Source organism: Mesoplodon densirostris, chromosome 3 (assembly GCF_025265405.1).
Source record: "Mesoplodon densirostris isolate mMesDen1 chromosome 3, mMesDen1 primary haplotype, whole genome shotgun sequence".
Taxonomy (NCBI): Eukaryota; Metazoa; Chordata; class Mammalia; order Artiodactyla; family Ziphiidae; genus Mesoplodon; species Mesoplodon densirostris.
This window is the reverse complement of record NC_082663.1, coordinates 30,420,009-30,447,289: the sequence shown is the minus strand read 5'-3', so window position 1 is coordinate 30,447,289 and position 27,281 is coordinate 30,420,009. Positions and strand designations below refer to the sequence as shown.

At 38.5% G+C, this 27,281-nt stretch overlaps 1 protein-coding gene across 2 annotated transcripts in view; it reads left to right on the top strand.

The window, feature by feature from the left end:
• The first annotated feature begins 284 nt into the window (after positions 1-284).
• NADK2 (NAD kinase 2, mitochondrial) overlaps positions 285-27,281 on the top strand; it is a 46,256-nt gene continuing 19,259 nt past the window's right edge. For both annotated transcript variants that reach the window (XM_060091634.1, XM_060091633.1), the window contains exons 1-6: positions 285-689; positions 15,655-15,743; positions 16,637-16,725; positions 17,607-17,688; positions 22,971-23,054; positions 24,828-24,964. In XM_060091634.1, the coding sequence (XP_059947617.1) occupies positions 390-689; positions 15,655-15,743; positions 16,637-16,725; positions 17,607-17,688; positions 22,971-23,054; positions 24,828-24,964 (781 nt within the window). In that variant the 5' untranslated portion in view covers positions 285-389. The remainder of the gene's footprint in view (positions 690-15,654; positions 15,744-16,636; positions 16,726-17,606; positions 17,689-22,970; positions 23,055-24,827; positions 24,965-27,281) is intronic.

The window sequence follows — 27,281 nt, the reverse complement described above, 5'->3', positions numbered from 1 at the left end:
GCTGGCAGAGGTGGCCTGGGGGAGGGTGGAGACCGCGGGGGGAAAGGGGTGGAGCTGGCGGTCGGTCCCCGGGCGGGGGAAGCGGCTACTGCGCAGGCGTCGATGGAAAAGGCTCCCAAACAAACACAACCCACCACCTGGAGGCCTCCAGCTTTTCCCCGCCCACCTTTCCCTCTCGAGGGCTCTCCCGACTCCCAATCGCCCGGCTTTCCCCGCCCCCGTCAACGTCTGGGCACGTCCCCTTCGCGGCGCCGGCCACGCACGGCTGTGCACTTAACCTCTGCCCGCCCGGCTGGAACGTAGAGGCCGGGGCGGCGCGAGCGGCGCGCACTGCTGGCGGCTGGAAGCGGAGGCGGGAGCCCGGGCCTGCAGCTGCTGCCGGGCCGACGATGACTTGTTACCGAGGCTTCCTGCTGGGCAGCTGTCGTCGCGTGGCGGGGGGCCGGGCAGCGGCGCTGAGGGGGCCAGGGGCGGGAGGCCCCGCCGCGCGGCCGCGGCTCGGCGGTGACGGCGGCGGCCGGCGGCACCTGGGGCAGGGGCAGCCGCGCGAGCTGGCGGGCTGTGGCAGCCGCCCCGACGGCGGCTTCCGCCCGTCCCGGGTGGTGGTGGTGGCCAAAACCACCCGGTACGAGTTCGAGCAGCAGCGGTACCGTTACGCGGAGCTCTCTGAGGAGGACCTGAAGCAGTTGGTGGGTCCCGGCGGCCCCCGCCCTTGTGCCTCGGCCCGGCGCTGGTTCGCTCACTGGCTCGGCCGTGACTTTGGGAGGGGTTCTGGGAATCGTTCCGCAGGCCGCCCCGGGGGAAAGGGAGCCCCTGGGCGCCGATGTGGGCAGAGGAAAAGAGGCTGTGGTACCGCAGACACACCCCCTTTTACTGGGCAGGACTGCCAGGCCTGGGCACTCCGGGGAGCCGGTCTGCTTGAGCCTTTTCCGCGCTGGAACGTGGTTCTCAGACAAGGTTCCAGGAGTTTGTTTCCAAAGCTCACGTGTCTCCAGTGCTGGGCAGAGCAGCGGGGAAAATTTGAATGTATGTTGTTAAGTAGAAAGGTCCAGACAAAAGGCAGGTAAACAGGGTAATTATGAAATACAGCGTCTAGGTCTATATAATATAGTAGTGCCTCCACAACAGACTATATTTGGTATAGATATTTATTAATATCTCTGCAAAGTATATAAATACACCTAAGGGGGGAAAAAACCCTGAATATTATCTGCCTTCACTCTTATTCTTGGAACTTCTGATCCCATGTCCCCACCCACTTTAAGGAAACGAGAGTGATGATGCTACCATGAGCAGTATGTCCAGAAAAATCTCCATTGGAAATCTCTAATTGTTGACACTGCACCCAAAGGCTTTGGAATAAATTGCCTGTAACCATAATCCTGTAGAATTCTGTGCAAGAGTAGACAGCCTGTTCTGAACTTCTGGTTCGTCATCATCAGCAATCTTTTGGTAGTATTTTGTGGAGGTATCAAAATGAAATTGTAAATCATCCTTGTTTAAGTACTGACTGTTTTCAGCATTTAACTTCTTGACTGTTTAATGAGTTAATTGAGGAGGGCCCCTGTATTCATCGGGTCGCCATGCTAGGTGCAGATTTCTCTCCTTTTCCCTAGTGTTTGAAGGTAACGATTTATAGAAAACATTTGCATCATTTAAAGAGAAAATCAGCAAACAGTTGGAGCAGGAGGTCAGAGTAGTTGAGTTTGTGTTAGGGAGTGAAGTTGAGGGTGAGGCAGGGAATAAAAATGTCTGAAGCAAGCGTTTCTGATTTGGGAAAGAGGTGCGCCCTATGGGTTGTACTCCTGATTTTGCAGATCTACGTTTTAGAAGTTGTCGGATGCCATATACGCATAAATATGTTCTTCATACAGTTTTAGGGAAGCCTCTCACGACAAGTAAAAATAGTATACTTGATTGGCATGTTCAGAGTGTGGGATTGGGGGTCAGGAGCTTGGAGCCAGGCCCAGGTTCTCTGTGGTTAACTTCCGTGGGCCTCCTTGGTGACAGCGATACTTTTTGTGTTGTGCTGTCGTTTCCAAAGTGCTTTCACCTAGTTCAGTGTGTGAAATACTAGGATTGGACTAGGTAGCCTCCAAGGCCCTTTCTGGTATTTTAAAACTGAAGAACTTTTACAAGACCTCAAGAACATGAGTGGCATCTGAATTAGATTAATTCTTGGACCTCTGAACTAGATTGACACTAATCCAAACTTTTTAAATGTAAGGCAAATCAAGTCTTTAAAAATCGAACTACCTAGTACACCCACTCTGAGTATCTGAAGAGAAATCTGTAATAGGTAAATATTTGCCTATTGCTAAGTATGCTGTTTGGAATAAGGAAACTTTTGAAGTAAGACTTCTGGACTGTAGAACACAGTTTTGAAATAGTTGTTGTTGCTATCATTTCAATTACATTTTACTGGATTTGTTTCTTCCTGATTTGAGTTTTATCATTTACGTTAAGGCCAGTATTCAGAATGGCATAGTATTAGGTGGAGCCCGGACCAGAGATCAGGAACAGACCAAATAATACTAGACTGTGTGAAGTTGTTCTGAAATGGGATTCTGTAATAGGAATGATACGATGATTAATACTGTTTGCTGTTTTCCTGGGGTAAAAGATACTAAGGTATATGAATCATGTGAATTGGGTATAAAAGAAAGTGGCCAAGTGCTTACTTGAGTCTTCTGGCACCGTGGCTGGCTATGTCTGTGGTGTCCTGGTAACCTGAAGTTTTGTATCAGAGGGTTCTCTTTTGCTGTGGTGGTGGTGATTGTTTTGTGGCAAAATAGATCTCTGTTAGGTTACTTGTTAAAATGCAAATGGAAGAAGAGGGATGGAGTGCCAGTATAATTTCATACCCCGAAGCCTTGTGGTTCTCTAACTTTGTAGAAACTTAAACAATTAGGGGAAATACTTCTTAGCTGATAAAGCATGTACAGACTGGCTCAAAGTTTGACTTTCATTTGCTCTTTCATATTGGTTTTACATTGGTTTATTTTTAATTCTTGCATTTCTCTTCCCCCTAACCTGTCAGTGACTTGACTTGTGAATAGAGGATTTCTAGTCAGTGATTTTACATCTACTGGCTCAAGACTTTGCAAGGGCTAATTGAACTATTATTACAGTTTACTTGCATCATAAGTGATGTAGCTGTTGGTGGATGTGGAGCTTATATTAACAGGGTCGATGACACTCACAAACTAGACCTTTAGGTGAATCAAAGCTGATTGGAAAGGGTTTTGATGTCATAAACATGCCTTATTGGCCAAAGAGAATGTTTCATTTCAAAATATTTTAATACATACCAAATAAAAAATGAGCAGTTTCCACCCTTCTCTGCCCCGACTCCAAGTCTTAGAACCCCAGAAGCAACCCCCTTTAACGGTTTCCAGTTTTAGTTTTTTTAAAAAAATTAATTTCCTGGGCTTCCCTGGTGGCGCAGTGGTTGAGAGTCCGCTTGCCGATGCAGGGGACACGGGTTCGTGCCCCGGTCTGGGAAGATCCCACATGCTGCGGAGCGGCTGGGCCCGTGAGCCATGGCCGCTGAGCCTGCGCGTCTGGAGCCTGTGCTCCGCAACGGGAGAGTCCACAACAGTGAGAGGCCCGCGTACCGCAAAAAAAAAAAAAAAAAAAAAAAATTTAACTTCCTAATGGGATGGAATAATTTCATTTAGTGGTCCCTCTATTATTGGCTTACATTCTTCCTAGTTATTGCCTTCTTAGCAGATTTGGGAGTTGCTGTGCCTTGGATTTTGTTTCCCTTACTCAGTTTCCTTAAAACACTGGTGTAGCTTAGGTTGTAGTTCTTGGGTAGATAATATTTTTGCCACATGTGCAATGAGTGTCGTGTATGCAATATGAGTATTTATCAAATTAAAGAACATGATCTGGAGTACTGCCAGAGAGCCTTCTAACGGAGCCTCACTCCTTTCAAATCTTCCAGACACAGGAACCAGAATGGTCTATCCAAAGTGAACATCTGGCCACTTTACTCCTCTGCTTAGAACCCCTCAGAAGCTCCCTATAACCTATAGAGTCACCCAGGGGATTCGTTAGAATGAAGGTACCTGAACCGTATTCTCATCCCCCTCAATATAAAGATTCAGTTTGTGGAGAACTCCCAGACTCTGCCTCTTTGAACCATACCCTTAAGGTTGCTGATGCTTTGTCCAGGGCTTTGCAGTTTTAACAAGCTCTCCACGTTTGCAAGTGGTCCCCAGATCAGACTTCGAGAAACATTATTGTAGGTGAACCTTTATTATCCTTAGCGTGCTAAACCAAGGCCTTTCATGAATTGACTCCTGTCCACCTCTTGAGCTTCATTTCTAATCAGTTCTTGTCTAGAACTTCATTTTCCATTGATTTCAAACTGCTTTGATTTCCATTAGATGTTGTGCTTATTTAATTAACTTATTTATGGATCAGTAGCACGTTAAAATGGTTCAAAATGTAAACGATACAGAAGAGTACGCAATGAAAAGTCTTATTCTTATTCCTGTCACCGGGCACTCAGTTTTTGTCCCTGGAAGTAACCAATGTTAATCAATTTCTTGTTTTTCCTTCCAGAAATAATATATACATACAGATCAACAGAGTGAAATATTTTTTTTCTTTATCCCATCCCTTTTTACTCAATGATAACATTATTTAAGCTATTCTGCACCTTGTTCTTTTTTTTAATAGTATGTATATAGTACTTACTGTGTGCACATGCTTTAGCTTATTAAAATACACTGTGTAATGAATAATATTTGTGTTAATGAATCAAACACTAAAATACTTAAAACTGGACTTGCTGAGTCAGGCAGTATATGGATTTGAAATTCTAATAGGTATTGCCAAATTGCTTCCCTTAGAGGCTGTGCCAGTGTATACCTTCACCAGCAGTATATGAAAGTGCTTGTTTTTTCATAAACAGTTTAGCATACTTTGGGGGTCTTTGCCAACCTGGTAGGTGAAAAATGGTATTTCAGGGTAGTTTGATTTGCATCTATCACTGTCTTTACCTTTGTAGCCCCTTTTGCTTTGAATGCTCCTCCATCTTTTAGCCAATTCCTGTTCTTGCTGTGAGGTGAAGCTTACACATTACTCTCACAGGAAGCCATGCTTGGTAACCTTGCTGGGCCTCTCTCTGGCCACCAAGGTTATGTTAGGTATTCTTCACTGTATTTTCATAATACATATGTTTTTGACCTTTCCATTTTAGTATATTATCTGTGGTTATTTTCTTCTCTGGAGTTGAGGGCAAGGAATGTATCTTACTCATTATCCTCTCTGCCTTTCCATCCCCACTAGTTAAAGGTGGTGAAATGTTTCTGAATTTTAAAAAAAGACATTTTTAGTTCTTTCACCCGAGGCTGCCAGTCCAGGGCCTTATTTCCAGCTGTCAGGCTTCCAAAAGATGTTAGTTGCTAAAAACTTAAGGTAGAGATTATTGATGTGAGTGCCCTGAAAGAGGTTTCATGGTTAAATATGTTTGATAAACATGAGCCTAAACAAAAGATGATTTTTATTTGACTATGAATTTTTTTGGGGGGGAGGTGCATAATCCTGTGGAACACAACTTGGAAAATAGAGGCTTAAGGTATACTCCCGTAAATATTTGCAGTTAAATAGGAGACTCATAAAGATGTAAAAGGATTGAATATCACAGTAGCTGGAATTAACCATTAACAGAATCATTGACCAATATGTTTTAGAGCCCTGATTTTCAACCTACACTATGTATCAGGCTTACCTGGGGGAGCCTGTAGCCAGCCATGAAATTGTAAATAACATAATTTATTTTTACTGTGATCACTTTTTCTATATTTTTAATTATATGGCTTAAGCTCTGAGTTAAGATATTATGCACATTAATATCTTCTCAGCTAGTAAAGTATAAGTTGACTTTATTTTTAATATTGTTTTGTGTCTTTAAAAAGTTACATCAGTAATATCATATTCTTTAGAATGTGTCTATTTTTTAGAAATTTTCTTATTCACTATTGGTTTTGAAATTTATCTGTGTTGATATATGTTAATTCATTTTAACTGCTATATAGTATTCCATTGTTTGGATAATTAGGTTGTTTCCAGTTTTTCCACTATTTAAAAGAAATGCTGCATTTAAAAATACAAATAATTTTTCCATAAGCATTGAATAACTCCCTGATTCCCAGTGTTCTCATGAGCACTTGGTAGACTTTAACATTTTTGCCAATGTGATGAGGGTGAAATTGTATCTTTTAATTTTAAGATACTTAAATATTAAAGAATAAGGAAGAATGTATAGGTGAAGGGGAGAGAACAGTACTAGTAAGACATAGGGAAAGGTCATCTTTTTGTCAGTAAAAAGAACTCAAACATTGGTGACTTTAATTCACAGTCAGAAAAATCTTACATCATGATGTACTCATATTTGAAATAGAAGATAACATGAAGCAGTTTACCCTTGTTACATGTAGTATAGTTTATTTATAATGCTGGTTGTGATCACTGGGTTGGTATGGTACCCATTCTAAGGGCAATTTGAAAATCATTGCTCAAGAAGAAGTAATATTGAGGCTAAACATGTAAATGGGCCTTATAAAGTTGTTAAATGCCATGGTTTTATCTCCTAGTGGTTTTCAGTCTTTTAGCAGCAGAACACAGCCCTTGCTCAGCCCTACTCTCTTCCCCACAGGAGTGGAGGGATGGGTCAGTTTTCTGAGCCGTCACCATTCTGGGACTAGTGTGAAAGCAGGCTTCTGGTGGGAGTGGTTAGATGATGAGGGGAATAGGAAATACTTTTTAAGGAAGAAACTCATTTGGAAATTCCAGAGGCGAGCTGTTGCATAGACCAGATAAGAGTTGATATTGCCCAGAACTCAAGCAGTGGCAGCATGAATGTAAAGGACAGATTGGAGAAACAGTTTACAGGTTTAATTATTGGACTTCACCATTGGCCGGCTATGGAGATTGAGTGTGAAGGGAGAATTAAAGGTGACACCTGGGGTTTACTTTGTTGACTAGGTAAATTGAAGCATTATTAACTGTTACATGGGATTCAGAAAAGCAAATTAGAACGGGGAATATATAATCAGATTTAGATGGTTTTGGGGAGAGGTACTTGATCTACATGTGGGTGAATATAAAGGTAGGCATTTGAAAATTTGAGCCTGTAGCTCAAGAAACAAACTTGCCCTAACAGTTTAATTTCATAGGTACTGGTGTATACTTGGTAGATCAAGTCCCTAGAGTGGGGAGATAACGAAAATGAAGGGAGAACGGATAAGAATGCCAAGGAAGGTAACTTGAGCAATCCCAACATATAAGGGAGTAGGTAAACAGAATTAAGGGGAATGAAGAAGTAGGAATAAAACAATGGGGAAACTAAAGGTGAGAGTCTGAGATAAAGAATAAATGGAACAGAAATGATCCAAGATAAATACCAAATATAGCTGAAGAAATACTTAGGGTTCCCTGCACCTGGCCTGATCATACTAGGTAAGTAGTTTCCTTTAGCTGTCAATTAGGTACCACTAATCCTTTTAAGGCAATTTTGAATGGTGCTTGGTGTACCATTTAGTTAAGTGTGTTCTTCCAAGAGCGCTTAAATTATGCCTAGTGAGTTTACATACCAAACTGTCATTGTCTCACGAGTTGGTGAGACTGTGTTAAACTTCTGTGTTAAATTTAGAAAGACATATTTCCTTCCCTTACTGGAGTACAAAATGGTAACGCTCAGCTGACTAGTACAACAAGTTTAAAAATTTTGTATTTGTAATAGATTCAGTTTTGGTCAAGTAAAAATGTCTGTGACACTTTAATAAAAGTGTTTGGGCCGTTTAGAAAATAGCCTATCACCTCTGACCTTAAGGTGTGGTGAATTTCTGTCCCTTCAGAACCCTCTTTTTTTTCCTTTCATGCTGTGTCGTGTTTTAACCTCTGAGCCGCATGGGGAGAAGTGATGTTGGCTTTTGGAGATTTTATAAGAAAATTCTATTGCTAATACTGAGTGTGTCTGCCTGTAGAGCTTTTAGATTCATACTGCTTTTTCCAAGTATCCTAGTGAATAATCATAAAAGAAAGGTTTTTTGTTGTTGTTGTTGTTTTTTTAATGCCGATAGGAACTAACAAGCTTTTGGGGAAAAAAGGGAAGAAATATTAAGAACTTTGTTACTAATACCTAAGGTGTAGCATTGCAGAATTGAGAATGTATTCTAAATTTCAGTAATTTCTCTAATCTCTTAATTGTAAGACATTTTACAGGGAATTCACATGTTCTGGTTTTTGTCTGATTGAAGTATGTTTTTAAATCTTTGAAGTGTTGTTATTTTCTGAGGGGGTAGCTAGAAATTCTTACTAGCCTTTGAATCTTAAAAAAAAACTTTAAAAAATATGAGCCAGTTGAATAGTGATTTAAGACTTTCTAATTGATGCTTTTTATTAGTGATGTTTAAAAATGTCTTATCTCTTACCTGCCTAGTTAGCCAGTACATGTTAATGCAGCTTACTATCCCAACCAGCTAGATTGTTTATGAAAATAATTAAAGAACTTGTATTCTCTAAATAAATGTATCGAGCATGAGTTGTTAAAGAATTAGTTCACAAGAAGAAATGTGAGTGGGAATAAGAATTTATGAAGTGACATTTCTGCTCCAATATTAAGTATTCTAATGCTAAATGAACTTTGTCTTTAAATTTGGAACTTCAGTGTTGCTAGCAAAACACATTAAAATCGTGGAAAACTTTGTTTTCTCTTAGTTCTCTATAATTTTCCCCCCGCAAATTCAGACCTCCTTCATCATGTCAAACTGAAGTTTCATAAAACTCAGCTGCTGAGCAATCTTAATTTTCTGGAGTTTTCTGAGAACCAGGAAGTAAGCACCAAAACTCCTGAACCACCAGCTTAGAATTAATAGTACGGATATGTAGGATTTATGTCCTTTATTCCTGGGTACATGTTCTATATTGTGGAAGCCAAAAATGGGAACATAAGATAAAAATCCGGACAGTGAATTGAACTCTGAAGGCCAGTTACCCTTAAGTTTTATTTATAGCAGGTCAGAAGCAGTAAATTTGATGAAAATATTTTAATAGACTTTTCTACCTTTGAATGAGTTCTCACTGTCTCAGTTTTCAGTGCTGCATTTAATGCATTTGATTGAGCTCAGCTAATGTTTAACTGAACACGGTAGTAGGCACTCACATATCTGAATGAATACATTCAATTTTTTTACAGCTTAATTTCTAGCTATTCAGTGTTTACGCTTGAAATGGCTTCATGAGAGGTAATTATTGTAAAAAAAATAATATAGCGTGGTAACTAATCTGCTAGAAAATCATGGGCTTGATATTGAGCAGGTTAGTTTGAGATGCCTGTTAGATATCCAGAGAAAGATGTCAGAGACGTAGTTGGGTACCTTCACCTGGAGCCCTAAAGATAGGCCCGGATTAGAGATTGCAATTAGGAGTCATCAGCATCAGCATACAAGATCTCTTTTAAAGCCTTGAAACTAGAGATCCCCAGGGAGAGAGCAGAGAAGAAAATCACTGTGATCCATATTTACTGAAAGGTGGTTAGTGCAGTTTTAGTTAATCTATGGTTGGGTAATGGAAGTAATAATCTGAATATTAATGCTATGTTCATCCATATTGAGAAATGATACTCTTAGAATAGTTTTTCAACCCTGATTTACATTGATTTGTTGATCAAAGTAAATGAACGATTATCTAATTATTACCTTGCTTGCTGCTTTCCTTTAGAGAAAATATCTTAGCATTGGTTTGCTCTGTCTAAATATAATGAGGTTTATATCTAGGCATTAAACTGTTGTACAGGCTGTCTTATTTAGTATATGCGAGTTAACATCTATGGATTAATTTTTTTTTCTGTGTGTGGAATTGTTTATTTTTTTCCCTTAAAAAAATTTTTTTTGACGTATAGTTGATTTACAATGTTGTGTTAATTTCAGGTGTACAGTTAAGTGATTCAGTTATATATATATATATACACACACACACATATATTTGTATACATATATATATATAAAACATTTTTATATTCTTTTCCATTATAGGTTATTACAAGATATTTTGAGTATAGTTCCCTGTGCTGTACAGTAGGTCCTTGTTGGTTATCTATTTTAGATATAGTATTGTGTATATTTTAATTCCAACCTCCTAATTTATCCCTCCCCACCCCTTTCCCCTTTGGTAACTATAAGTTTGTCTTCTGTGTCTGAGAGTTATTTCTATTTCATAAATAAGTTCACTTGTATCATTTTAATTTTAGATTCCACATATAAGTGATATCATATATTTGTCTTCCTCTCTTTGACTTAGTTCACTTAGTATGATAATCTCTAGGTCCATCCATGTTGCTGCAAATGGCATTATTTCATTCTTTTTTATGGCTGAATAATCTTCCACTGTGTCTATATACCACATCTTCCTTATCCATTCATCTGTTGATGGACACGTAGGTTGCTTCCATGTCTTGGCTGCTGTAGATAGTGCTGCTATGAACATTGGGGTGCATTTATCTTTTCGAATTATAGTTTTCTCTGCATATATGTCCAGGACTGGAATCGCTGGTTCATATAACTCTATTTTTAGTTTTTTAAGGGACCCCCATACCGTTCTCTATAGTGGCTGCCCCAATTTATGTTCCCACCAACAGTGTAGGAGGATTCCCTTTTCTCCACACCCTCTCCAGCATTTATTATTTGTAGATGGACTAATTCTCAAATAGCCAAATATGTCCTCAGCTCCTCTTCTGAAAAGCATATGTTTCCCTGTAGATTATAGAGTGAGGACAACACTATTTTAAGAGTCTTAACCCATTATTCATAAACAGGATTGGGAAGGTAGGTATCAAAATATTAACACTAATTATCCTAAGGTAATAAGATTATATGTAGTTTTAATTTTTCATGAATGTATCTTCCATGTTGTGTTGTTTTTATAACCTTTTCAAAAAAATACATATTATTAAAAATACTATCTAAAAATTGGTTTTACTTTATAATTCAGTAAGTAATGATTTAAAACAAAAGAATATATTTAAGATTGTATTTTGGACAGGTACTTGAGAAACAAATTTTGTATCATAAAGAGGCAAGACGTAAGGGAATTTGGAAAAGGAAAGAAAATAACATGCTTTTTTTTCCCTTCCAGTTTTATTGAGATGTAATTAATACACAACACTGAATAAGTTTAAGGTGTACAGCATAATGATTTGACATACATACATCATGAAATGATTATCACAATAAGTTTAGTGAACATCTGTCATCTCATATAGACATAAAATTAAGGAAATAGAAAATTTTTTTTCTTGTGATGAGACCTCTTAGGATTTGCTCTCAACAACTTTCATATGTAACATAGAGCAGTGCTAATTATAATTACCATGTTGTCCATTACATCTCTAATACTTATTTATCTTAAAACTTTGTACCTTTTGACTGCCTTCATCCAACTCCACGTCCCTCCATCCCCTGCTTCTAGTAACCACAAATCTTACCTCTTTTTCTATGAGTGAGTTTGTTTTTGAAATATAATTGATCTACAACGCTATGTTAGTTCCTGTTACAGAACATAGTGATTGGTATTTCTGTACATTTCAAAATGGTCACCACGTGATCATTTCATACCTGTGACCCATTTATTTTGCAAGTGTAAGTTTGTACCTCTTAATCTCCTTCACCTATTCTTTCCTTCCCCCACCCCTCTCCCCTCTGGCAATCACCTGTTTGTTCTCTGTATCTGTAACTGTTTCTGTTCTGTTATGTTTGTTCTTTTTTTTTTTTTTTGATACCGCATATAAGTAAAATCATATAGTATTTGTCTTTCTCTGTCTGACTTAATTGGCTTAGCATAATAATACCTTCTAGGTTCATCCATGCTGTGGCAAATGGCAAGATTTCATTCTTTTTTTTTCAAGGCTGGGTAGTATTCCATTGTGTGTATATATAGGCAGCATAGATATGGGTCTTGTTTTTATATCCATTCAGCCACTCTGTGTCTTTTGATTGGAGCATTTAGTCCATTTACATATAAAATAATTATGGATAGGTGTGTACTTACTGCCATTTTGTTAATTTTGGGGGGTTGTTATATAGTTCTTTTTTATTCTTTTCCTTTGTGATTTGATGACTATCTTTAGTATTATCTTTGGATTCCTTTCTTTTTGTTCATGTGAATCTATTGTTGATTTTTGGTTTGTGTTTACTGTGAGGTTTATATCTTGCAATCTATATATACATGTGACTGTTTTAAGTTCCTGATCTCTTAAGTTCAAACTCATTTTTGCTCCTTCCTCTCATGTTTACTGTTGGGCATCTTGTTTTACATCTTTTTGCATATCTCTTACCTACTTATTGTGGATATAGATGATTTTACTACTTTTGTCTTTTAACCTTTTTACTAGCTTTGTACGTGGTTGGTTTACTACTTTTACTGTATATTTGCTTTTACCAATGATCTTTTTCCTTTTGTAATTTTCATATTTCTAGTTGTGGCCTTTTTCTCCCCTCTGCTTTGAGAAGTCCCTTTAACATTTGTTGTAAAACTGTCTTAGAGGTGCTGGATTCTTTTAGCTTTTGCTTGTCTGTAAAACTTTTGATCTCTCCATCAAATCTGAATGAAAGCCCTCCTGTGTAGAGTATTTTTGGTTGTGGGTTTTCCCTTTCTTAACTTTAAATATATCATGCCACTGTCTTCTGGCCCACAGAGTATCTGCTGAAAAGTCAGCTGATAGCCTTATGGGAGTTCCCTTGTTCATAACTTGTTTTTCCTCTGCTGCTTTTAATATTCTCTCTTTATCTTTAATTTTTGCAATTTTAATTACTGTGTGTCTTGGTGTGGTCCTCTTTGGGTTAATCCTGTTTGGGACTCTCTGTGCTTCCTGGACCTGGATGTCTATCCTTTCCCATGTTAGGGAAGTTTTCAGCTGTTATGTCTACAAATATGTTCTCTGCCCCTTTCTCTCTCTTTTCCTTCTGGAATGCCTATAATGTGAATGTTAGTATGCTTGATGTTGTCGCAGAGGTCTCTTAAACTATCCTCATTTCTTTTTATTTTTTTTCCCTTTTTCTGTTCAACTTCAGTGACTTCCACTACTATATCTTTCATCTTTCTGATCCATTCCTTTATGTCATCTAATATAATGTTGATTCCTTCTAGTGTATTTTTCATTTCAGTTATTGTGTTCTTCTCTGTTCGGTTCATCTTTATATTTTCTAACTCTTTGTTAAAAACTTCTAACTTCTCACCCTTTTCATTTCATCTTCTCCAGAGTTCTTTGAACAACCTTATGATCATTACCTTGATCTCTTTATCAGGTTTAGATTGCCTATCTCCACTTCACTTAGTTCTTCTGGGGTTTTATCTTGTTCATTTATTTGGTACATATTCCTCTGTTGCTTCGTTGTTCCTAATTTGCTGTTTTTATTTCTATGTACTTGGTAGGTTGGTTATGTTTTTCCAACCTGGGAGAAGCAGCCTTTTGTAGGAGATGTCCTTTGCATGCCAGCAGCACACTCTGCTCTGGTCACCAGACCTGTGTGCTCTAGGGGTGCCCCCTGTGTGGGCTGCATGGGCCCTCCTGTGATGGGCTGACTACTGTGGGTGGTCTGGAAGGCGTGGCTGGTCCCAGGTCTGGTTGGTTGTCAGGCCCTGCCTTGCGTGGTGGCTGCCAGCTGCTGTTGGGTGGGGCTGGGTCACGAGGCTGCTGGCTGTGGGGCCCTGGGGCTCCTTGCATTGGTGGGCAGAGCTGGGTTCTGGAGTAGGTGGTTGCGGGGCCAAGAGCCCCGGGTCTAGTCTTGGCCTGCCGATGGGTAGGGCTGGTTCTCGACATGACTGTCTGTGGGGTCGGGGGTGTCTCAAAGCTGGTGGGAGGGGCCGGATCCTGGGGCAGTTGGTTGAGAGGCCCAGGGTGCCCCAGAGCTGGTGTTGGCCCACTGGTGGGTGGGGCTGGGGTCAAGAGGATCCCCAGGCTGGTGCCTTCCCACGGGTGGGTGAGGTCAGGTCCTGGGGTTAGTGCCATCACACTGGTGGATGCAGGCGGTCCTGGAGTCTCTGGCTGCCGGGCCCTGGAGGTCTTGGAGTCGGTATTTCAGCCCACCGGTGGCCAGGGCCAGGGCCCAGGGGGTCCTGGGGCTGGTGCCTACCCACTGGTGGGTGAGGCTGGCTCCCAGACTGTTGCAGGACCACTGGTGGGCAGAGCCAGGTCCTGGGGTCTCTGATTGCAGGGCCCTTGGGGTCCCAGGGCTAGTGTGAGCATACTGGTGTGTGGGCTGGGTCTTGGGCCCTCTGGTGGACAGGGCTGGGTCCTGGGGTATCTGTGGCCTCGGGGTCTTAAGGCAGCAGACCTGTGGGTTCACATCCTGGCAGTAAAAAGCTAGAAGGAGGATTCCAAAATGGTGCTTGCCGTCGCCAGCACCCTCGTGGTAGAACGAGCTTCCCAAAATGACTGTCACCAGCGTCTGTGTCCCCAGGGTGAGCTCTAGTTGCCTCTTTGTCTCTTCAGGAGCCTCTCCAGGATCAGCAGATGGGTCTGACCCAGGCTTTTTTCAAATTACAGCTTCTGCCCTGGGTCCTGGAGTGTGTGAGATTTTGTGTGTGCCCTTTAGGAGTGGAGTCTCTATTCCCCAAAGCTCCGGCTCTCCTGAAAGTAAGCCCTGCTGGCCTTCAAAGCCAAATGTTCTGGGAACTCGTTTTCCCAATGCAGAGCCACTGGGTTGGGGAGCCAGTGTGGGGCTCCGACCCCTTGCTCCTTGGGAGGAACCTCTGCAATTGTAAATTATTTCCCCCGGTTTCTGGGTTGCTCACCCAGGGGTATGGGTATTGACTATACAGCATCTCTGAACTCCTTACCTGTCTCGTTGTGGTTCTCTTTTATATCTTCAGGTGTAGGTGATCTTTTCTGCTAGTCTTCTGTTTTTTTTTCTTGAATAGTTTCTCTGTAAGTAGTTGTAATTTTGTTGTATGCCGAAAATAACATACTTTTTAATTCTAGCATTCACTCTAGTGGACATATTTCCTACTTGATGATTAAATGGATGTTTCTAAACTTCTCTCTCAACATTTTACTTTATGGATTATTTAGAAGACATATACTTTAAAAGAATATTAGTGATAAGATAGTGACATTATAAAATATTCTAAATGACTAGGAAAAATAATCCTTGAAGGCTATATGTCTTTATATCTAAAAGTTATCCATTCTCAAGCAGCTAACAAGCCCTTTGTTTGGATTGTGTAAATTCCAAATAGAGTTCATAAATCTGAATACAAGAGAGCTGAAAATCCAAGTAAAACAAAGGTCATCTAACTGCCTTCTAAAATATTATTCATCTTTGGTCTTCAGTAGCCATATGCAGTATGTTAAAAATCCATTTAGGAAAAAAAAGTGCCCCCGCTGTAAAGCATGAGATTTTTGAGATCCCGTTGACCACATGATTCAGGAAACTTACTGCTGTATTTGGTATTAAAACCAAGTTATGATTTTCTGGAACCAGACTTTCTAATTAAGTTTATACTTGTAGGTTTCACATATAGTCATTAAAATGTATCTTCCAAAAAAAAAAACCCATTCTGTTTTATATAGGGCTTTTTAAAGAAATATAATATGTAATATATATTATGTAATAAGGCAAAACTTGTTTTATTTTGATATAGCTTGCATTGAAAGGCTCTAGCTACAGTGGACTGCTTGAACGACATCATATTCACACCAAAAATGTAGAGCACATTCTTGATAGTTTACGGTAAGTCTGTGGGATCAGGTCTTGAGTGGGACTTTCAATTTTTATTTTTACTAGCAGCTAATACTTAGATTTTTAGTAAAGATGGCCATTATAGAATCATTTTAAGAAAATTATATCATGGCTAATGGACCTGATATTATAGTGTTTTTAAGGAAATTTTTATTGTACTCTGAAAATTTCACAGATTTTCAGTTATTATTTGGTCTGCCCAAGAAGTGCCTTTTCTACAAAGAGTTAATTTTGTACACAGCAGGCTTCAACTGTAGTGCAGTATTTTATTTCTTAAACAGAATAGTGGATTATGTACGTGTTCATTATAATAGTCTTTGAATGTCTAAAAATTATAAGTACAGAAACTTCAGTTAATTAGGGGCTAAATGAGTCAGCAAATAAGTTTCTGTGTATGCAAGAGAATCAGTGTGAGAGCACGCAAATTAGAAAGTATTTTAGTCACTTTCAGTGTCTGGCACTCAATATTTGTTGAATTTAAAATAACAGCTATTCACTTTTATAATTTAAAAAATTGTCTCTCGAGGTGTTAGTCTTCTGGGCCGTTTTGTATTCATGAATTTTAGCATCAGAAAGAGTAGAGAAAAGGAAATGCAATTTTAATTAATCAATATTGCTATTCGTCAAGGGCTTTAAGAGATGTTTTTAAAGCACATGGCGATTTGGGATAGTCAGTTTATTCATATGCTTCCTATAGTTAATAGTTAATTGGTTGTTGTGGTTAAGTGAAAATGGAGCTGACCTTACAAAGCTAAACATAAATTTGTTTATAAAACAAACTTGCTTATTTATTTTAAATCTCTATTGTAATAATCTGCCTCTCAAAAAACATACTCCTTTATGTTAGTGGAAATTTTATACACGCTTTACTTTTTTTATCTTAGGAACGAGGGGATTGAGGTTCGTCTTGTAAAGAGGAGAGAATATGATGAAGAAACTGTTCGATGGGCAGATGCTGTCATAGCTGCAGGAGGTAATAGTTTTGCAGAGGTAAAGGTGCTGGAATATGGAAATGCTCTTTAATAATCATATTGCCAAGTACCCTGTGGTCTAGCTGTGATGAAGCTCTCAGAGTCCTACCATAAGACGAATTTTTGGATTTTTAGGATCAGCTTTTAAAAGACGTGCTTTATACAACATTTTACTTTTCTAGTGAACGATGTTACTGTGAGGTTCTGTGCATGTATTTCTGTGTGTATATTTAAAGTGTGTATTTAACTTTAAGTATGATTCAAAGGATTATTTATAACTATTTTGGTTTAGTTATGCCAGTCTTTAGAAAAAAGTTGAGTTTAAGAGTTTAATGAGATTAGATGAATTCCATCCCTCTTTGGCCCCAATATACTTACACTTACACTTGTTTTTTCCTGAGCTTTATTATTATGTTAGTGAGTGTTCTCTATAAACCTTTACATTTTTTTTTGGAGAGAAAAATCCAAAGCTGGACACTTTTGTTGGATGTATTCTCATCAAAATAATTTATGAATTGGGACTGATGTTATGCAAGAGGGAAAGAGGATTGGTTAATAGAAGTGATAGGGTTAGAATAGCAGTTCCCAGCTGGAGGCTACTGCTGGCATCCAGTGGGTGGCCAGGGATACTGCTCGCCACCCTACAAAGTTTAGGACAGCCCTCACAACAAAGAATTATTTGGCCTGAAGTGTTCATCTTGCCACTGTTGAGAAATTCTGGATTAGAGTGGGAGAGATAATACAGAGGGATAGTGGGTAGAAAGGAGTAGACTGTGGCAGCCAAGAGGATGGGGTGCGGGTGGGATTATTAAAAGAACTAGTGTTCAAAATGTTGTTAAAAACTAGTTTTGTAACAAGTCTGGTTATGTCTTATGTCCTTTAGGTGATGGCACAATGCTTTTGGCAGCAAGTAAAGTCTTGGACAGACTTAAACCAGTTATTGGAGTAAATACTGACCCAGAACGGTAAGGAAAAACTTTTTTGTGCTTTGCTTTGCATAGTACCTGTTTATGATAAATCTTAAATTTGGAAGCTCCTTATCCTATTGGTACAGGGTGTTTACTATGGTGCATGCTGTGTAAGTGGAAACATCACCGTTCCAGGCTATCGTGAATGTTAGAACCATGTTCCAAAATCATTTCAGTGATGAAATTTAGGCATGTAGAATTGATCTCTACCTTTAGTAGATTCCTCTTCTTTGTCGTTATTTTCAAGGACATAGCTCTCTTTTTTGGCTTAGGCATGAGAAATATATACGCATTTAGCTGGCTTTGGTGGTAGAAAATTATGATATGGGATGGACGAGTTCTCACATTTGACTTCCTGGGTAGTTTGGGAGTAATATCTGTGGGAGAATAGACTTGAGCCCTTGACCCAGGTGAGTACTGGTGACTTTGGTGTTGCCAAAGATGGATGAGTTAATGATGTTCCATCTTCTACCCTTCCTTCTGGCTCTCATCTACATTCCTGAATATGCCTCCGCTGATCTCCTGGGTGACTTCGTTGACTTAATAAATAGACCAAACCCTATTACCACTTTTTTTTCCTTTCCTTAGCTTCACTGACATTTATCCTCATTCTGTTCCAGCCACCCACAGCCATGATCATACTTGGACTTTGTCATCACCTAGAATTTCCCCACCTCTCAAATCACTCTGACCATAGCCGCCTACCTTAATAGCAGTCCTTCTTCCTCAATTCTAGTAAATCTGCCCTTTGACTTTCAGTGTGTTGATCCCCTCTATTTTTTTTCTTTTTAATTTATTTACTTATTTATTTTTGGCTGTGTTGGGTCTTCATTTCTGTGCGAGGGCTTTCTCTAGTTGCGGCGAGTGGGGGCCACTCCTCATCGCGATGCACGGGCCTCTCACCATCTCGGCCTTTCTTGCTGCGGAGCACAGGCTCCAGACGCACAGGCTCAGCAGTTGTGGCTCATGGGCCCAGTTGCTCCGCGGCATATGGGATCTTCCCAGACCAGGGCTCGAACCCGTGTCCCCTGCATTGGCAGGCAGACTCTCAACCACTGCGCCACCAGGGAAGCCCTATTTTTTTTCTTAATTCTCCCTTACTTCATTCACTTTCCTGACAAATTTCTTAAATATTTTATACCATTATCTTTCTGCTCAGTCATGGATGAGTCTTTTCTACTCCTCTCTGTACTGTCTCCAGAATAACTGATTAACATCTGTCGTTTTAACTTAGTTGCTGGTGACTCCAGAATCTGTATATCTAACACTGATCTTGCTTCTACTCTTACCTTATAGTCTCTTCTCCCCACTGCAGCCACAGTGATTGTTTTATAAAAGTTTGATATATTCTGTGACCTCTGCTCAAAGTCTTGCTGTGGTTCCCCATCTAACTCAGAATAAAATCTAATTTTTACTATGACTGGGGTGACCAACTCATCCTCATCCTGGTTTGCTGGGGACTTTCTCAGTTTAGCACTGGAAGTCCTATGTCCTGGGAAAATTGTCAGTCTCAGGCAAACTGGGACAGTTGGTCCCTTTCACTGTGACATTCAAGACTCTACATTATCTGGCCCCTTACTATTCTGTGTCCTTATGTCCTATTATTTTCCCTTTCTTCATGCTATTCTAGCCATACTGACCTCCACTTGCATGTATCCGGTGGCATTAAAAATGTAACATGTCTACAGATGAACTTATCTCCTTCCCCCCACCCATACTTGATAAATGGAATCATAATGGGTGCTGAAGCTGTGATGACCCATCCCTCACCGCCTTCCATCACTCCCTTCCTCGTATTGGTCTAGGGATTTAGTTCTAAGTTTTAGGGATCTTACCTTTGAGTCCATCTCTTGCCCTCCTCACTGTATTTAAACATAGCTTTATAGTTTGTGGTTTAAATTACTGTAGTAACTTCCAGTCTTGCTCTTTCCAACCCATTCTTTATACTTTGCCTTAATGGTCTTTCTAAATTACAAATTTGATTGTATCCACTCCTTAATTAAAGTCTTTCAGGGTTTCCTTATGACCTTCAGGTTATATTGCAAATTCCGTAGCATAATATATATGATCTTTCACCATCTGTTGCCTATCTGCTTTTCTAGTTTCATCTACCCTCATTTACCTGTAGGCACTATACATTCTTCAGCTTAAAAAAAAGACTGATGCCTCTCTAGGAACATTCTAGGATCCTTCCTAAAGTCTGTTCTTTGGGGTTTTTTTTAATTGTATTTTTTTTCGCAGTTTTATTGATATATAATTGACATACAGCACTGTATAAGTTTAAGGTGTACAGCATAATGACTTGACTTACACGTGTTGTGAAATGATCACCACAATAAGTTTAGTTAACATCTGTCAACTCATATAGCTGAAAAAAAAAAGGAGGGGAAAGTTTTTTTTCCTTATGATGAGAACTCTTAGGATCTACTCTTTTAATAACTTTCAAATATACCATACACCAGTGTTAACGATAGCCATCATGTGGTACATTACATCCCCAGTAATTACTTATCTCATGGAACTTTATGCCTTTTGACCACCTTCATTCAGTCCCCTCTCCCCTAACCTCTGAAGGTGGTTCTTAAGTGCAGTGTAATGTATGAGCATCCTAATGTCAGGATTGAAGGCTCACATATGGGAGTTTTTGCTCTAGTGAGGAGCTTTGTTGATATCAAGAAAGAGTTTGAAAGAGTAAGTAAGTGAAAGAATTCTCCAGATGTCCATGTGCTTTTCATGCCTTTGTTTGTGCCCTTGCCTAGAGTGCCCTTACGACACTTACTCAATTGTGTAGTTCTTTTTCATTCAAGACTGGTACCTCTCCTGGGCTCTGACTATGATTCCTTGTACAGAGAGCACTTATCTCTTCCTATTATTTTCTGCTGGATTGTCTCTTCCATTAGACTATAAATTCCTTGAGTATAGGACTTAATTTCTCTATTGCTAGCATTTTAATTGCCTTTAGTATTCGTGCACGTGTATTTTAGAACTTTGCAATGACATATTTTTACATCATTAAAGTAAGAGATTCTTTAGTGATCATATTTTATACAGTTCATTGAAATATATTTTCCTTTAAAAGCTGGCTTAATACTCATTAGCCTGTGGGGATTTTGAAACTGGTAAGCAACAGGTGTTGCTTCTCTAATTTCTGCCTAAAGTGATGTGTTCTAGAAGTCCTCTGGTTTTTCTTTTTGCCTCCAGGCAGAAATGTATTAAGCCCCTGGCTTGTTCCATAATTCACGTTGCCTGAATTCTTTTTCTTAAGCACTGAGGTGTCTCACAATCCTTAAATAAGCCCAGAAGTTAATGTTCAACTTAAGTTTCTTCTTTTCTGTAGTAGTTGTCAAATGCAGCATAACAAATCATCCCAAAACGTAGAGGCTTAAAACAGTAATAATCATTTATTATCTCTCATGGTTTCTATGTGTCAGGAATCCAGGAAGAGCTTGGCCGGGTGGTTTTAACTTGGGATCTCTCATGAGGTTATAGTCAGATGTCCGCTGGGGCTGCAGGCATCCGAAGGTTTGACTTGGGTTGGAGGATCTACTTCTAAGATGGCTCACTTGTGGACTCATCTAAATTAAATATACAATTTCGGTTTTCTCTTTTGTCTTCTGTACTCACTCCACTGACCCCTGTAAATAATTATGACATTTAAATGCTTAATGATCAAAATGAGATAGAGGGCATGTGATAGCCAACCTCCAAGATAGCCTCCCAGTATTTACACCTTTATGTGGTTCCCTTCCCACTTCTGTATTCAATCAGGGCCGGCCTGTGGGACCAACAGAATATGGAATAACAGTGTGTGAATTCCAAGGCTAGGTCATAAATGGTATTGCAACTTCTGTATCGGTCTCTTGGATTGCTCATTCTGGAGTAAGTCAGCCACCTTGTGAGGATACCAGAGCCGCCCTGTGGGGAGGCTCACATGGAGAGAGACTTGAGGCCTCTTGCCAACAGCTAGCACCAGTGAGTGAGCCACAATGAAAGTGAATCCTCCAGGTCAGGTCTAGATTCTTCTCTCTAGAGTGTTTTAGACCTGCAGTTGACCTCCATAGGTATTCTGTTAAATGGTGATTATCTTTTATAATCTTAGCACTGTAGAGAAGTATTGCAGTAAATATAAAAATTTTTTAAATGTAGTCCCCTGCCTAAGTTTCTTAACCACATTGTTGACCCTCTCAGATAAATTGATTAGTCACAACTTTGTAAAAGCCTTTTTCTCTGCTCTTCATGTTTATGTTAATTTACAGTTATTATTAAGGGTTTGTTTTGCCAGGCCTACTCTCAACCTTTCCTTCAAGATTGAAGCATCATATAAATGATGATGATCGAACTTTCTGGACACCTTTCCTCACGTTAAGTGCCATATCCTCTCATCTTCCTGTATCAACCTATAGGCAATCTTAACACTTTGTAATTTGCAATTTAAAAAAATATTTGTCTTCCACATAAAGCTGTTAACTCCTTGAAGGAGCTCATCCTTATATATATATATAAATAATTTTGTGTGTGTGTGTGTGGTACGCGGGCCTCTCACTGTTGTGGCCTCTCCCGTTGCGGAGCACAGGCTCCAGACGCGCAGGCTCAGCAGCCATGGCTCACGGGCCCAGCCGCTCCGCGGCATGTGGGATCTTCCTGGACCGGGGCACGAACCCATGTCCCCTGCATCGGCAGGCGGACTCTCAACCACTGCGCCACCAGGGAAGCCCCTTTATATATTTTTTGAATAAATAAAGGGTTACATTAGGTTAAGCTGTGAGTTCTCTTTTGGTTAAGAGAACATCTTAAATGACATTTAAAAGGGATTTATGGTTCAAAAAACTTTCATATAAATAGTTTGATTCCTCAGAATAACCTTTTAGATTGGAGGTTTTATGGCCCTTTTAGAGATGAGGAAGCTGATGCTAAAGTGACTTGCCCAAAGTTACAGTTAAATAATTTAAAGGTAAGATGCAAACACCACTATACCATTAGATAATTTTACAGGGAAATCAATCAGTGGCAAATTTGCTGTTATTTTTAGTTTTACTGTAATGTGGAAACTTAAGTTGTATTATGGCATTAAACCTGGATTTAAAGTACTATTTCTATTTGGTCTTTTTTGTTGTTGTTGTTCTTGTTGAAAGTATAGACAAGTTGTGGCAAAATGAATTATAGAAGTAGAAATTCAAAAAATTTCATATCTGATTTTTGTAGTTTAGTGATACCTCTTGAATTAAGTACTTTTTTTTTCTTCTTCCCTTTATACCATGCAAATTCCTTTTAAAATAAAGGTCTGAGGGTCATTTATGTCTTCCTGTTCGGTACACGCATTCCTTCCCAGAAGCCTTACAGAAGTTCTACCGTGGTGAGTTCAGGTAGGAATTTCTTACTATTGCTCTATCATTATCTTATTAAAATAATAATATTATTATATAATTATATTATTAATGTGTGCCATTAAGAATGCTGTTAAACAGAACAAATTAGATAATATTTGAATTAGTCCATAGTTGTAACAGTAGCCATAAAAAATAATACATTAGCTGAGTCACAACCACATCTAACTTCCCTTCTTCCAGTCAGAAGAAGAACTGTATGGAGAAACCCTGCCAAGTGCCACTTGGCCTGTAATGTAATTGCAAGTAGAGGTTTTTCTCCTTCAGTGAGATAGAGGCCATGCCTCTACTTTAACCTCGTTACACGTTTTTAGCAGTTTGTTAGAAAGATGATTAAAACTGTTGGTGAAAAATTAAATGTTCAAATTCTCTGAGATTTTATATTTTTTATCCTCATCTTCTCCCATCCAGGATGACTGAGGGTTAGATTTACTCTAACCATGCTGAGATTCCTGGTATCTCTGTCTTACATGTTAAGTATTTCTTAAGCAGTGGAGATGTTTTTTCATATTTCTTTCACTTAATTTGTTCAGTGGTCAGACTGCCCTGAAAAGAGAAGGGTGGAAGGAGGAGCTGAGTTGAGGTTGGCCGATTAATTAGAGCCAAGTTGGAGTACTTTTCTTTCCCTGACTTAGCCTAGATTTTATAGTTTGAGAAAACTTTTTTTCTCTAGGTATTTGTGAAATTGTATTAAATCTTCTTGACTTCTGGCATCATTTTTAAAAATTTATTTATTTTATTTATCTTTGGCTGTGTTGGGTCTTCATTGCTGCGCGCGGGCTTTCTCTAGTTGCAGCGAGCAGGGGCTACTCTTCATTGTGGTGTGCAGGCTTCTCATTGCGGTGGCTTCTCTTGTTGTGGAGCACCGGCTCTAGGCGTGCAGGCTTCAGTAGTTGTGGCTCACGGGCTCAGTAGTTGTGACACGGCGGGCTCTAGAGTGCAGGCTCAGTAGTTGTAGCGCACAGGCTTAGTTGTTCCACGGCATGAGGAATACTCCTGGACCAGGGCTCGAACCCATGTCAGGCAGATTCTTAACCACTGCACCACGAGGGAAGTCCCTGGAATCATTTTTTTTAGTAACGATTCCAGTTTCTAGTCATTTCAGAAATTTGGCACCTTCACAAATGACTAATATACTACAAGTAGGAGTATACTTTTGTATACTTACCTAGTAGAATCTGTCCCATTGGCTTTTTCATATGTTACGTTTTGATTTTGACATTAAACCTGATTCTTGCTTTCTTCACTTTTACCAAAAAGTCATTTAAGTTTTAGGTGTAATCTTAAGTGTTATAATATTTGTTATTGATCTCTTATTATAAAAAACATTATTACAGAATTTTAGGGAAGGGATTTTTATCTAATCTGACCACCTTAACATAATAGTGTTTTAATTTCAGAATGCTTTCTTTTTTATATATGTGTTATACTTTTTGATGAGCAAAACACAACTATTAGCTAAGTATATAGGATTTAATGAATACTTGATAAAGAGTTTGACTTTAATTCAAGTTATTTGGGAGGTTTTATACAAATACATTAGATATTTCCATTGTAATAGAAAAGAGAAATAAACATCTAAATCTGTCTTTGATCAGGAACCTGTGGGTTTTAGGTGTTTCTAGTATAATAAGTTCATGGAATAACTAGTTTTTTATTATGAATTTTTTAATTTGGAGAAATTATAATGTCTAATCCTTTGTTTAATTTATTCTATTTAAATATAATTTGCTTTTCCTTCACTCTTCTAAGATGGTTGTGGCGGCAGCGAATCAGGTTATACCTTGAAGGGACTGGCATCAACCCTGTTCCTGTGGACCTTCACGAACAGCAGCTAAGTTTGAATCAGCATAGTAGAGCCTTCAACATTGAGAGAGTTCATGATGAAAGTAGGTAGATTGGGAATTAAGTGTGTTTGGGGCAATATGTAATTTATAGTTCCTTTGATCTCTAATTTCTAGAAGTAATAATTTATAATTAACTTATTTGGAGATTTCAGTGCCACTGACAACACTTAAGGAAGTGCAATGAACTACCTGAGTTGTAAAATTTATTATGATTAGATTCTGAAATAACAAATATAGCATATTTCCATGTGAAATTTTTTCTAGGGTGGGTTTGAAAACTCATTGATTAGGGAAGGACTATAAAATGTCCAAGAGGATAGTTGATATTTAGGGAAAGATTCTTGGCCTTAATCTTTGAAATGTCAGAAAGAAAAAAGAAAATGGTAGAAAGAAAATGAACTAATCTGTGAAAGATTTCATAATAATTATACATTTATAAACTTACATTTAATTATATTTACCATGGTTCTAGTTATTGATTAGAATCTTTTTGTTAGGAAATTTTCGCATCCCAGCTTTAAGATTTGCATTTCAAATACTTGTGTAAGATGCTAAGAGAATATTAGCATAAGGTGATATGCAGGTTTTTTGTTGTGTTAAGATGAATGCTCAGTTTTGAGCTAATTTGTGGATTATAATTTAGCAATATTTTCCCACTTTTTCCAGTAACTGTAAGACTTTTATGATGCAAGAAGATCCCAAGAGATATCCTAAATGTCTGTGGACTGTATAAAAGGATATTTTTTTCCTCCTGCATTTCATTTCTTGGCTAAACGTATCAGCAAAAGCTATCTTTACATATCTGCTTGCTTTGTTTCTGTCTTGTCATGGTATCTTGATGTTTACTTATGTTTATTTTTTTTCAGAGTTTTTCATGGTGATTTATAGCTTTATAGGTTAACATGTTCCTAAACTGAGTTAATGCCATGTTTTAAAGATGCTTTTTCTTCCCCGGGAAAAAAAATCATTTGTGTTTTAGAAAGTTTTAAAGTAATTATTTTTTAAAAATCCAGACATCTTTCAAGTAATTCATAAGCATATGATTTCTTATTATCATTTTTGAAAGATTGCAGTAAATATTAAGATTAAAAAAATTTTTTTAAGATATTAAAATCTTAGCTAGAAATTTTACTTTATACCTCACCAAAAGAAGTTATTGCTGTCTCCAAAAGATGTTCAGGATTTGGTTTTTTTCACCAACAGCATTATAGGAAAGATGTAGATTGTTATTCAAAGATTCATTGCTCAGAGTCCTATCTCAGATTCACTGTTTTTAGTTTATAAGCTAAATTAATATATATGAAACAAAATTACACATAAACTTAGTAATATTCAGGATGTTCCTATCTCATTAGTGTTAGTTCTAGAAAAAGAACAGAAAATGTTCGAAATAAAAAATATATATATAAGAAAATTTCTCAAAACTTAGGCACCAGTTTTTGAATGTAAGGACCCACAAAGTACTTAATATAGTCAGTGGTAAGAGGTCCCACACCAAGGTATGTCAGAATACTAGGGATAAAGCAAACCTCTTGCAAGCTTCCAGAAAGGAAGTGATGGTGGTGTTGGTGGTGATTGTGGTTGGAACAGGTTATTTGATATATAAAGAATCTGGAATCAGAGTAGTTTCAGATTTCTCAATAATAACCCTGGAAATTACTTTACTTATATTAATTATTAACATTGTTATTAGCAATTATATAACATTTACAGTGTCTAGGCACTATTTTAGTGGGCTTGTTAGAGGGTTTTTTGAGGGGTTTTTTTTGATAAAAGAGCTTTATTTTCTGAGAAAAATTCAGAAGGATTTCAAGGATATCTCATATTTGCTATTTAAATTCTCTTCAAGTTGGCAGGGAACATTTTCTAGGAAGCTACCATTTGGGATTTTTGAATATAGGAGTAGGTTTGAGATTATAAATATACCACCATGTTTGATCCCTGATCGCTTTCTAATTTAGAACAAAAGATTACAGAGAAAAACAATCCTAGTTTTTTTTTTTAAACTTCAGCTTGCAAAAGGGATGATTTAACTTTTAAGCAAATAAAGTTTTCTATCTAGTGTTATCTATCCTTAACTAGGTTATATTTGTATACAAGTTGATGAAGAAGAATTCATTTTTATTACCTTTATACCTTCAAGGGAAGGTAGGGTTGATTTATTAGTTATTTTTTTAAAAACTTTTAATCACATAAACTAGTAACTTTCTTATTTGCAAGCCTGGTTGTATTAATTTGGGTAAGTGAATTGATTTGATAAACAATCCCATAATCTCAGTGGCTTAACATACTGAAGGTTTATTTAGAGCTCAGCTCACTGTCCAAGGGGTGTTCAGGCAACCTCTGAGCAATGGCTCCT